The 13,336-nt window shown below is 38.5% G+C and overlaps 1 protein-coding gene across 1 annotated transcript in view; it reads left to right on the plus strand.

The window, feature by feature from the left end:
• NAALADL2 (N-acetylated alpha-linked acidic dipeptidase like 2) overlaps positions 1-13,336 on the plus strand; it is a 710,493-nt gene that overhangs the window by 395,870 nt on the left and 301,287 nt on the right. Inside the window, exon 6 of the mRNA XM_075863660.1 lies at positions 12,087-12,227. Within this exon, the coding sequence (XP_075719775.1) occupies positions 12,087-12,227 (141 nt within the window). The remainder of the gene's footprint in view (positions 1-12,086; positions 12,228-13,336) is intronic.

Raw genomic sequence — 13,336 nt, forward strand, 5'->3', positions numbered from 1 at the left:
ACGGCATCATAGGTTGCTAAGCAACTGTTATAACTCTGTCATGGATACCTATTGACAAGGCTATGTCAGTCAAGAAGTCAATAATTGCAAAAAAATGCAAGAATATTAGTCAATGCTCCTCATGGTAAGTGATAGAGATATTAAGGAAATTCAACAGTAACTTTATATCAGTTTTTTAATTCAGTTTTTTAAAAAAGACGATCCACACGTGGGTGCAAAGATCTCTGTTCACAATCAAGTATCCAGAACGATCTTGTTCCCGGAGTTATGGGACCACATAGCTACGTCTTCACGTGTCTAGGATGTCCCACTACCCTCCTCCGTGTAACGGACCGATTATTACATCAGTGACATAGTATCTCATAAAGCATACGGCATAAAAACTAAAAAATGTATGAGAATCCTTCTCACTTTTCTTGCAAAGGCCTATAATATCTCTATATCACTTTAAAACCAAATAGGAGACTAGAAAAATTCAACAAATAATAAACATATTTTATTGATATAATAAGACTTGATGAATTGAACACAGCCCCGTCAGATATCGTAGCACAGTAACATTACTATTTGAAAAAAATCAATTAAAGAAGTTCCGAAATTCTGTTGGGAGTGGTATTCCAATCTAAAAAAATACAAAAAATGAAAATTTTTTGTATTTATCAAACATTGACAGTAAATGAGAAATATAGATATTGATGTTAATGTGTCAACAATCATCATACCGAAGAGGACATCTAAAGGACCCAAGGAAAAAGAACATGAGAACATCATAAGGCTATTCTATCTACAACGAATTCTACATTAAGTCCACAAGGTTTTAAGGTGTTCAATAAAAATATCCATCTCAATTCTTTTTTGTGTAAAGCCAGATGGCGATCCCCGCCAAATTGTAATGGAGGAACATGGTCCAGGATCATGAATGTTAGATCCCTTTCATTGTGACCATGTTCCGAAAAATGTTTAGCCACAGCATCAGTTGTCTCATACACAATTACAATTACTATCAAAAGGGTTGTCATTTTGCCCTAATCAACATATTGATTGGTTTCAATTAGAGTTGGATATATATAGTTTTGTTAGAGCTATTAAATTGAAGGTATGGTTTGAGACACAACCGGTTAATACAGTAGTTCATGATACTCTTCCGACACTATCACTTAAAAAATTGGGATTATTTAATAAGAGTGTGTTCCAACCTCCTATAACATCACATGCGATAGAAACCTTTAGAGAACTTGTACAGAAAGACATTGCTTTACTCAGGTCCCAAACATGTGAATTGGGCTTTAAACAGCCTAATATGACTACTCTTGACATGTTGGCATTAGATGAGTTGATCCATAACCACGATCTCATTATAAAACCTGCTGACAAAGGTGGAGCAATCGTGGTGATGGATTCAGATATGTACATGAGAGAATGCTATAGACAACTAGCAGATACCAATGTATATAGAGTACTTAAAAATGATCCTAGACAGGATATTACTAAAAGGATTACTTCACTTATTAAGACAGCATTAGAGGAGGGCATAATTGATCAAATGCTATATAAATTCCTCATCATTGAATTTCCTGTCACTCCTTGCTTGTATTTATTGCCAAAAATCCACAAAGATTTAATGAACCCTCCAGGTCGCCCAATTGTATCTGGCCGGGGTTCATTAATGAGCAATATCTCTATCTTTGTGGACAAAGTGCTAAGAAATTTTGCTATTAACTCCAAATCTTATATCAGGGACACCACCGATTTTTTACAGAAATTAAAATCTATAAAACTACCAGAGGGATCTATTTTAGTCTCCTTTGATGTTACATCTCTTTATACCTCCATTGATCATAACAAGGGGCTTGATGCTATACGACATAAATTGATGACTGCAGACTATGACAATGCTACTTGTGAGTTTATTATGTCATTAGTAGAACTTATTTTGACATCTAACTATTTTTTATTTAAAGATAGTTATTACATTCAGTTGAAAGGAACGGCCATGGGATCCAATATGGCTCCCACGTACGCCAATATTTTCATGGACAATATTGAGGAGATGTCGGTCTATGTATCCCACCACTTCTCACATGTTTTGAGGTGGTGGCGATACATAGATGACATCTTCCTCATTTGGACTGACACTGCCACTACATTAACTGATTTTCACCAGTTTCTTAATTCGATAGATGAAGATATCCAATTTACTATGATACAATCTATGGATAATATCCAATTTTTGGATGTTACTGTATCCATTGTTAATAATACAATTAGAACTAAAATGTACACTAAAGAGACCGATAGGAACACTTTGCTACGATTTGATAGTTGTCATCCAAGAAGTATGGTAAGGTCCTTGCCATACAGCCAAATGATTAGGGCCAAACGCAATACTGACAGACAGGAGGATCTTGATATATCTTTAGACACCATGATTGATAACTTTCTACTAAGAGGTTACCCTAAATCATTACTGTGGACACATAGAAAGAAGATCGATAGTATAGCGAGGGACAGTTTGCTACAGTCTAAAAAACCGTTAGTAGATGGAAAGCGGAAACGCATTCCATTTATCTCAACTTATAATGACAAAAGTGGAGATATTTACAGGATTATGAATAGACATTGGCCAATAATCAGCAATAGCTTTGGACACATAGATGTATTGAATAATGGTCCACTTATGTCTTATAGACGCTCACAAAATCTTCGAGATAGACTGGTGAAAACCAGAATGCCAGAACATAAAAAAGCGGCACAACCTATCTTTAAACCACTAAAACCGGGCAATATCCCATGTTACAGATGTGTCAATTGCGCCTTGATGTGCAAAGGGGAATTTTTTAGACATCCAGTGACTGGACAACAGTTTAAAATTAAACACAATTTCACCTGTGACTCAGATTGGGTCATATATGTGCTATGGTGTCCCTGTGGTCTCCTATATGTGGGTGAAACCACCTGTGCCTTTAAAACTCGTCTAAACAATCATCGTTTCTCTATACGCAAAAAGAAACTTGACTTACCTGTGGCTAAACATTTTTCGGAACATGGTCACAATGAAAGGGATCTAACATTCATGATCCTGGACCATGTTCCTCCATTACAATTTGGCGGGGATCGCCATCTGGCTTTACACAAAAAAGAATTGAGATGGATATTTTTATTGAACACCTTAAAACCTTGTGGACTTAATGTAGAATTCGTTGTAGATAGAATAGCCTTATGATGTCCTCATGTTCTTTTTCCTTGGGTCCTTTAGATGTCCTCTTCGGTATGATGATTGTTGACACATTAACATCAATATCTATATTTCTCATTTACTGTCAATGTTTGATAAATACTAAAAATTTTCATTTTTTGTATTTTTTTAGATTGGAATACCACTCCCAACAGAATTTCGGAACTTCTTTAATTGATTTTTTTCAAATAGTAATGTTACTGTGCTACGATATCTGACGGGGCTGTGTTCAATTCATCAAGTCTTATTATATCAATAAAATATGTTTATTATTTGTTGTATTTTTCTAGTCTCCTATTTGGTTTTAAAGTGATATAGAGATATTATAGGCCTTTGCAAGAAAAGTGAGAAGGATTCTCATACATTTTTTAGTTTTTATGCCGTATGCTTTATGAGATACTATGTCACTGATGTGATAATCGGTCCGTTACACGGAGGAGGGTAGTGGGACATCCTAGACACGTGAAGACGTAGCTATGTGGTCCCATAACTCCGGGAACAAGATCGTTCTGGATACTTGATTGTGAACAGAGATCTTTGCACCCACGTGTGGATCGTCTTTTTTAAAAAACTGAATTAAAAAACTGATATAAAGTTACTGTTGAATTTCCTTAATATCTCTATCACTTACCATGAGGAGCATTGACTAATATTCTTGCATTTTTTTGCAATTATTGACTTCTTGACTGACATAGCCTTGTCAATAGGTATCCATGACAGAGTTATAACAGTTGCTTAGCAACCTATGATGCCGTTATAGACGGGTCAGTTCAGTGGAACGCATTGATACGCATTACATCATATGGATGCGATCGATGCTCTCCGCTGCTGAATGATGATACACTTCCGCCTCGGGGGATTACACTGATGTGTCAAACTTTAATCACCACGAGGGCTGCAGCTGATTGCTGCAATACACTCTTACGAACACATATACCAATGACTGACTAGTTAAATCTGAAGTTCTGATTGGTGAGTGACGATATGACGATAGATTTTACACCACTGTTGCATAAATGATTATGATGTAATCAGTTGTTTTTAATGTTTTTGATATTATGTATTGTTACTCACGATGTCACATACACATTTCTGTATTTTCTGTATCATGTTTATTTTTACGATGATACCGTACACTATGTATTATGTATGTTTTCATACACTTTGCACTTTATTGTATTATAATGAGGCCAATTATGTAAAACAGTCTCAACCATATATAAGTTTGTTGAATAGATGTGTCACTAGGCTTGACAAAGATCCTATTGTAGGATTGAAACGTTGCTGTTGTTTTGGATTGAATAAACCACCACTTTTTTTCATGTTGGAGTGCCGCAAAGTTTCTTCTTCTATATATTATTATACGTCCTAGGATCGGGACGTTTTTGCTGGGCACCTGGTCGATTATTCATTAGTGAGTGCTGCTGCCTTCTTGTTTGCTATATATATATGTATATATATATATATATATATATATATATATATATATATATATGTATGTGTTCCCACAGGTCGGATATGCTTAATAAAAGTACGCAGTATGTCTGACCTAGAACCTGCAGGGAATTTCTGCTGCTGGGGAAAAACGGAGGCAAAAAAAAACTCAATACTTAACTCACTGGCGTTGCCATAGCGATGGGTCCCTCTGTTCTCCGTGCAGTCAGGCGTCCTGTGATGACGCTGCAGCCCATGTGACCACTGCAGCCTGTGATTGGCAGCAGCAGTCACATGGGTCTAAGTGTCATCCCAGGAAGCCGGGCTGCACGGAGAACAGCCAGGAAAAAAAGGAGCTGTCCCTATGACAACACCTGGGGGATGGCATAAGAAATGTCAAGGAAACAGCACTAAAAAAAACTGGAAATGTATTCACCAGATATCAATCACCACAACGTTTCACTCTCTCCATGAGAGCATTTTCAAGCGGTACAAAAAAATAGTGGTCATAGAGTGTATATATGGAGCAACAAGCTCATCAAACAATCAAATGCAATGAAGTGTAAAAATACAAATTTACGATGCAATGACAAATTTAATAAGTCATACAAATCACTGTATTACATTGCAATCCATGATTAATTCTAAAAATATCACATGCATATATTAAATATCAAAAATAGAAGTGCAAAGTATTCATAATGCATTAGATACATAATAATTGTATTTGTTCAATAATTGTGAACATGTGTATTGTTTCAACCCAAAAGAAAGATTAAAAAAATATGGGCACTCACCCCTATGATCAAAGAGAATTGGTAAACCCCATGATACACTGTAGTACAACTGCGGCATTCTAGTCCATGAACTACGCATGTCTGTAAAAGAAAACCCCTAATTGGACAGAGCACATCATGTGATCTGACAGTTGATGGAACGCAACTAGTGTTGCGATACCTTACAGATTTCGCGAATGCTCGCAGAATCAAAGATGCTGTTCTTACGTGAAATATCTTGTGCATGTCTAAATAGACCCAATAGTTACACTTTCTCCATCCCTAACAAGGGAATCCCATACACCGGAAAGCAATCTTGACAGTAAACTGTATTCAAAAAGTCTTATTACATGGTAGCATAACAATCGCTGGTTCAAGTCCCCTAGGGGAACTAATAAGATGTGTAAAAGACTATAAAAAATATTAAAAGTTAAAAAAAAACACCTTTTCCCATTTTTCCCCAAGCACAATGTAAAAAATAAAAAAAATTGGTATCGCTAAAAGTCAGATCTATTACAATATAGCCTTATTTGACTCGCACAGTATACGGTGTAAAAAAAAATTATTTAATTATAGATATATATATAGATAGATGTGTGTGTGTGTGTGTGTGTGTGTGTGTGTGTGTGTATATATATGCATAATACCATTCCGAAAGTTATATTATTTATTTATATGACACGTCCCCTAACCCTGAGCCATAAACAGTTCTTGGGTCAGTGACCGTTTATAGATTGTAGGACTATGAAAAGACAATATCAGTATTAACTATTAGAGTCTCTTGCTGCTAAAATCTTCCTGAGTCCATTACATACTTCAACAATGCCCAATTTTGAAGTTAAAAATCAAAGATCCCAGGAGCCATAATAATTTTGTTGCTTTAATTTTTTGAGCATTTTTGCTTTTAGTTTTATTAGAAAAATCTTTCCCTTTTTTTAGATAAAACTTTGATAAAGGTTAAGTTGCCCGTAGCAAAAGTACTTGCCCGTAGGCTACAGTACTTCCCTGAATTATAAATCTGATTATATACTCTAGTTAGGCACTTTATGAAAGCTTCAAGGGAGACGTTTGTAAAACTCAACCTTGCACCTGTCAGAACCTGGGGCCTTTTATTTCCAGTTTGAAATGTTTTCTGAAAATCAAAGGTATTGTCCCAGAATGGACCTCACCGATTTACAGGATAGGTGATAATTGTCTGATCCCTGGGGTCCTCACCGCTGGAACCCCCCAAAGGTGGTTAGAATGGGGGTCCAGAACTCCTGTTCCTTCTCACTGCACTCACTGTAGTGATTAGGAGCTTGAATGCAGCAGCAGGCTGCTGCTTCATTCAATGTCTATGGGACTGACGGAAACAGCCAAGCGATGTACTCGGCTGTTTTGGTCATTTCCATAGACTTTGAATGAAGCGGCAGTTCGCATTCTCAACTACTGCTCGTCGAGCGGTGAAAAGAAATGGGGGTGATCGGGAACCTAATTTTTGCAATTGGTGGGGGCCCTCTGTGATCAATAATTATCACCTGTCCTTTGAATAGGCAATAATAGTCTATTGTGAGACAACCTCAAGTTAACCCCTTCCCGACATTTGCCGTACATGTACGTCATGGAAAGTACTGACTTCGCGCATCTTGCCGTACATGTACGCCAAATGTTTGGGACCGGCTCAGAAGCTGAGCCGGTGCCATCATCACCGGATCTCAGCTGTATCTTACAGCTGACATCCGGCTGTAACGGCGGGGACCGAAATTAGCTTCGATCCCCGCCATTAACCCCTTAAGTGCAGCGCTCAAACGCGATCGCTGCACTTAAGGTGTTTGCAGCTCATCGGAACCCCAGTAATGAAATTGCCGGGGTTCCGGTGGCTGCAATGGCAACCGGAGGCCTAATACTGGCCTCCCGGTCTGCCTAGCACCGAAGCCGGTCAAGATCCGCCCGGCGGCGGAGCCTGATCGGCTTCCGTAGCTGCCGGCAAGATGGCGCCGGGTCAGGAGCTGATCCGGCGTCATCAGCGGTGGAGGTCAGCTGTACTGTACAGCTGACATCCACCTGTAACGGCAGGAACCGGAGCTAGCTCCGATCCCTGCCATTAACCCCTTCGATGCAGCAATCGAAAGCGATTGCTGCATCGTAGCGGTTACTAGCAGATCGCCAGCCCTGACAGGCAATCAGGACTGGCGACTGCTGTTATGGCAACAGGAGACACAATGGTCTCCTGCTCTGCCATTACGGAAGCCGATTTAGGCCCCGCCGGGAGGCGAAGCCTAATCGGCTTGCTGTCAGTGAATGACTGACAGATCTAATACATTGCACTACATAGGTAGTGCAATGTATTAGAAAAAAAAAAATCTGACCGTTGGACCTTCAAGTCCCCTAGTGGGACTTGAGAAAAAGTGTAAAAAAAGTATAAAAAAGTGTAAAAAAAGTGCACAAAATAAAAGTTTGAAAACAGTAAAAGTTTCAAGTAATCAAATAAAACACAATCCCCCTTTTACTCTTATCAAGTCCTTTATTACTGAAAAATAATAATAAACCATACGTATTTGGTATCGCCACGACCGTAACGACCTGAGGTATCAAAATATTATATTATTTATTGCACGCGGTGAACAGCGTAAAAAAAAACGTAAAAAACGTTACCAGAGTTTCTGTTTTTTGGTCACTTTGCCCTACAAATATTAGAATAAAAAGTGATCAAAAAGTCGCACGTATCCAAAAATGGTACCTATAAAAACTATAGCTCGTCCCGCAAAAAACAAGCCCTCATACAGCTGTGTCGACAAAAAAATTAAAATGTTATGGTTCTCACAACTTGGCGATAGAAAAAATACATTCTTTTTACAAAAGTAATTTTATTGTGCAAAAAGTTGTAAAACATGAAAAAGTTCTATAAATTAGGTATCGCCGGAATCGTACTGACCCGCAGAATAAAGTTAACATGTAGTTTATAATGCGTGGTGAACGCTGTATAAAAAAAAAATGAAAAAAGCTGTGCCAGAATTGCGTTTTTTTGTTTAACTGGCATCCCAAAAAATAGGATAAAAGGTGATCATAAAGTCGCATGTACCCCAAAATGGTACCAATAATAACTACAGCTCGTCCCGCAACAAACCAGCCCTCATACCGCTACGTCTATGAAAAATAAAATTAGTTATGGCTCCAATAAGTCAGGAAATAAAAAAAATATGCAGTTGTGCCCGAGGGGAACATTTCTTCTGTTTGAAGAGGCGATTTTTCAAGGACCTAAAATTAGGGAACCAGGAAAGGGAGGGCCCAAACATATCCGCTGGAAGCGACGGTGCCCGTATTATACCAGGACAACACTTCCTAGCAAAATTCCCCAAACTACAAAGGCGCGGAGTGTGGACCAAAAGGGGGATAAGAAAGGACGCCATTTATCAGTGCGACACCGGCCTGTGCAGAAAGGATTGCTTCACAGCGTAACACACATCTATGGATTATTTTATTGTTTTTTTTTACCCCGTTATTATACCACCTGACTATGCCCCTTATATACTCTGCCCGGCTTACATATGCCCTACATTATAAACGGAAACACCAGTAAGACTCCAAACAAAACTACTACCAAGCAAAATCCACGCTCCAAAAGCCAAATGGCATTTCCTCCGCTCTGAACCCTACAGCGTGCCCAAACATCAGTTTCCTTCCACATATATGGCATCGTCATACCCGGGAGAACCCTTTTAGCAATTTTTGGGGTGTGTGTCTCCAGTGGCATAAGCTGGGCACGACATATTTGCCACTGAATGGCATATCTAGGGAAAAATATAAATTTTTAATTTGCACCATCCACAACGCATTCATTTATGGAAAAGACCTGTGGGGTGAAAATGCTCACTACACCCCTTAATAAATGCCTTGAGGGGTGCAATTTCCATAGTGGGGTCACTTCCCAGGGGTTTATTTTTATTATTTCACATCTGAGCCTCTGCAGTTGTGAACCAATACTTTGTAAATCGCCAAATTAGGCCTCAATTTTACATGGTACGCTTTCACTCCTGAGCCTGGTCGACTGTCCAGGCAAGAGATTAGGGCCACATGTAGGGTGTTTCTAAAACCAGGAAACCCAGCATAATAATTAGAGAGCTGTCTCGTTATGGTGGCACAAGCCGGGCACCACATATTGTCCACATATCTGTGGAAAAAATCCAATTTTCACTCTGCAACATCGAGTTCACACTAATTTCTACAAAACACCTGCAGGGTTAACATGCTCACTACACCCGTAGGTAAATGCATTGAGGGGTGTAGTTTCCAAAATGGGGTCACTTCTGGGGGGTTTCCACTGTTTTGGGCCCACAGGCGCCCAGAAACCAATCCAGAAACATCTGCACTCCAAATGGCGGTCCTTCCCTTCTGAGCCCTGCCGTGTGCCCAAACAGCAGTTTATGACCACATATGGGGTATTGCCGTACTCGGTAGAAATTGCTTTACAAATGTTGGGTTCTTTTTTTCCTTTATTTGTTGCGAAAATGAAAAAATTTGCGCTAAAGCTACATCTTATTGAAGAAAAAGGATTGTTTTTATTTTCACTGCCCAATTCTAATAAATTCTATGAAACATCTGTGGGGTCAAAATGCTCACTACACCCCTAGATGAATTCCTTAAGAGGTGTAATTTCCTAAATGGTGTCACTTTTTGGGCGTTTTCATTGTTTTTTTCCCCTCAGGGGCTTTGCAAATGTGACATGGCCGCCGCAAACCATTCCTGCTCAATGTGATCTCCAAAAGCCAAATAGCGCTCTTTCCCTTCTAAGCCAAGCCGTGTCTCCAAACAGCCGTTTATTACCACATGTGGGGCATTGTTTTACTCGGGAGAAATTGCTTTACAAATTTTGTGGTGCTTTTTCTCCTTCAGTCCTTGTGGAAATGAGTAAAAATAAGCTAAACCTACATTTTCTTTGAAAAAATTTAGATTGTCATTTTCAGGGCCTATTTCCAATAATTTATGCAAAAAACCTGTTGGGTCAAAACGCTCACTATACCCCTAGATAATTTCCTCAATGGGCGTAGTTTCCAAAATGGGGTCACTTGTGGGGGGTTTCCACTGTTTTGTCCCCTCAGGGGCTTTGTAAATGTGACATGGCCTCCGCAAACCATTCCTGCTAAACTTGAGCTACAAAAGCCAAATAGTGCTCTTTCCCTTCTCAGCCTCGCCGTGTCTCCAAACAACCGTTTATTACCACATGTGGGGTATTGTTTTACTCGGGAGAAATTGCTTTACAAATTTTACGGTGCTTTTTCTCCTTTAGTCCTTGTAAAAATGAGAAAAAAAATCGCTAAACCTACATTTTCTTTGAAGAAATGTTGATTTTAATTTTCACGGCCTACTTCTAATAATTTCTGTAAAAAAGCTGTGCGGTCAAAATGCTCACTGTACCCCTAGATAATTTCCTTGAGGTGTGTAGTTTCCCAGATGGGGTCACTTTTGGGGGATTTTGACTGTTTTGGCACCGCAAGAGCCCTTCAAACCTGACATGGTGCCTAAAATTTATTCTAACAAAAATAAGGCCCCAAAATCCACCAGGTGCTCCTTTGCTTCTGAGGCCGGTGCTTCAGTCCAGTAGCACGCTACGGCCACATGTGGGATATTTCCTAAAACTGCAGAAACTGGGCAACAAATATTGAGTTGCATTTCTCTGGTAAAACCTTCTGTGTTATAAAAAAAATTGTACTAAAAATTTATTTCTTCAAAAAAATATGAAATTTGTAAATTTCACCTCTACTTTGCTTTAATTCCTGTGACATGTGTAAAGGGTTAAGACATTTTCTAAATGCTGTTTTGAATACTTTGAGGGGTGAAGTTTTTAAAATGGGGTGACTTTTTGGGCGTTTCTAATATATAAGGCCCTCAAAGCCACTTCACAACTGAACTGGCCCCTGTAAAAATGGCCTTTTGAAATTTTCTTGAAAATGTGAGAAATTGCTGCTAAAGTTCTAAGCCTTGTGAGGTCACAGAAAAATAAAAGGATGTTCAAAAAACGATGCCAATCTAAAGTAGACATATGGGGGATGTTAATTAGCAACAATTTTGCCTTGCCTGTCTTACAAGCAGATGCATTTAAATTTTTCGCTAAATTTTGGTGTTTTTCACAATTAAATACTGAATGTATCGAGCAAATTTTGCCAGTAACTTAAAGTCCAATGTGTCACGAGAAAACAATCTCAGAATCGCTTGGATAGGTGAAAGCATTCCGGAGTTATTACCACATAAAGTGACACATGTCAGATTTGAAAAATGAGGCTCGGTCAGGAAGGTCAAAAGTGGCTAAAGAGGGAAGGGGTTAAGCAACAAAAATAACAAACAAAAAACATGATCTATTAACATATTTATGCCAACCATATTAGCAGCTACATACACATATCTGGAATATTTACCCTAATTTTCCATTCAAAATGCTAAATTCCACTTACAAATCATTAGAAATCTGTTTCTGTTTCTAAAAACAAAAACAAAATTTTATTTAAGAATTAACAAAGACATTGTTGAGCAACATACCATTCTCTGGCAGAAAAAGGGTTACACATTATGTTAATAAACAATTTCTTCATGAAGACAGATGCTTTTTTTCCTTGTGGGAATTTATTGTGTTGTAAATGTTTACTATGTGTGTTTCTTCTATTTAGATGGGAACTCCTGGGAAATGAAACCCAATGTGACATCCTTGTTGGTTCAGCCTGTAACTGTATCACTTCTGAGAAGATTATTTACTTGGCCAGAGAATACAATGGAAAAACAATGTCTACCTATTAAAATCCCTAAACCAGGTAATACATGTAGCTTTAAGTTGAATTTTGAATATTAAAGTCAACTGCCACCCACTTATGATCTCCTGCCCGACCTGACATCAGATGGGAAGAGACGCTCCTGCACTTTGTGTGGTACAGTTGCTGTGGCAACTGTATGACGCTCAGAGAGTATAGTGAGCAACAATTAGAATTGGACCCATGCACGATACTCTCCAGGCGTCGTATGGTTGCCATGGCAACTAACGCCCAGCATGCAGGAGCCTCTCTCCATGCCCGATGTCAGGTCGGATGGAAGATCACAAGTAGGGTTACATTTTTAGGCAGAACAGCTTGTTGCAAACTGAGTGTATGTAAATATACATCAATAGTAAAATAAAATACAAGTTCTCAGATGATATTAACAATTAATGTTATATATAATAGACTTGTAATATAACTATCACATAATTCTACAGTATTGTGTATATCTTATCTGTATGGACAGAAGAGTTAAGAAAATAAATGCTTGTAGAAATTTAAAAAAAAATGCTGAAATCTGTGAATATATTCCTTCTTTGTATTTTGCTTATTTTACTAGATATTGTTGTTCGACCTCTTAGGGTTTGTGCTGCATAAGAACAAATTACAGGTTTTTAATGTGGGGTATTCAAGTACTTAAATTTGAAAGAAGCTAAAAAATAAAGTAAAGGCTGTCCTAAAGTGCACTTTCACGAAGACAACTGGAACACATATACACATAGATCTTCTCCATAGTGTTTCAATTGGCCTGCTGCCCTTACACAGAACATTATAAAATTATGTCTGCCTCCAACTACCACAGGCACTATTGACTTTAATGTAAAAATCTGTATGCAGTGAACTCCCTCTAGGGGCTGCGCCAGAAAACGCAGCTTTATAGCAGTTGCGTGGTCTGCATCTATGGTAGGTTCACCACTACACTTAGGCTGGAATCACAGATGCCGTTTCTTAAGCCAAACACAGGAGTTTATACAAAAGAGAGGAGAAATATCAGTCTTTCCTCTATACTTGTCCTTCTTTTTGGATTCACTGATGTGTTTGTCTCAAAAAATTGCTTTAAAAAAACAACCGCAAAAACTGGATGTGTGATTCCAGCCTGAAGCTGCACA

This window comes from Rhinoderma darwinii, chromosome 4 (assembly GCF_050947455.1).
Source record: "Rhinoderma darwinii isolate aRhiDar2 chromosome 4, aRhiDar2.hap1, whole genome shotgun sequence".
NCBI classification, from domain to species: Eukaryota; Metazoa; Chordata; class Amphibia; order Anura; family Rhinodermatidae; genus Rhinoderma; species Rhinoderma darwinii.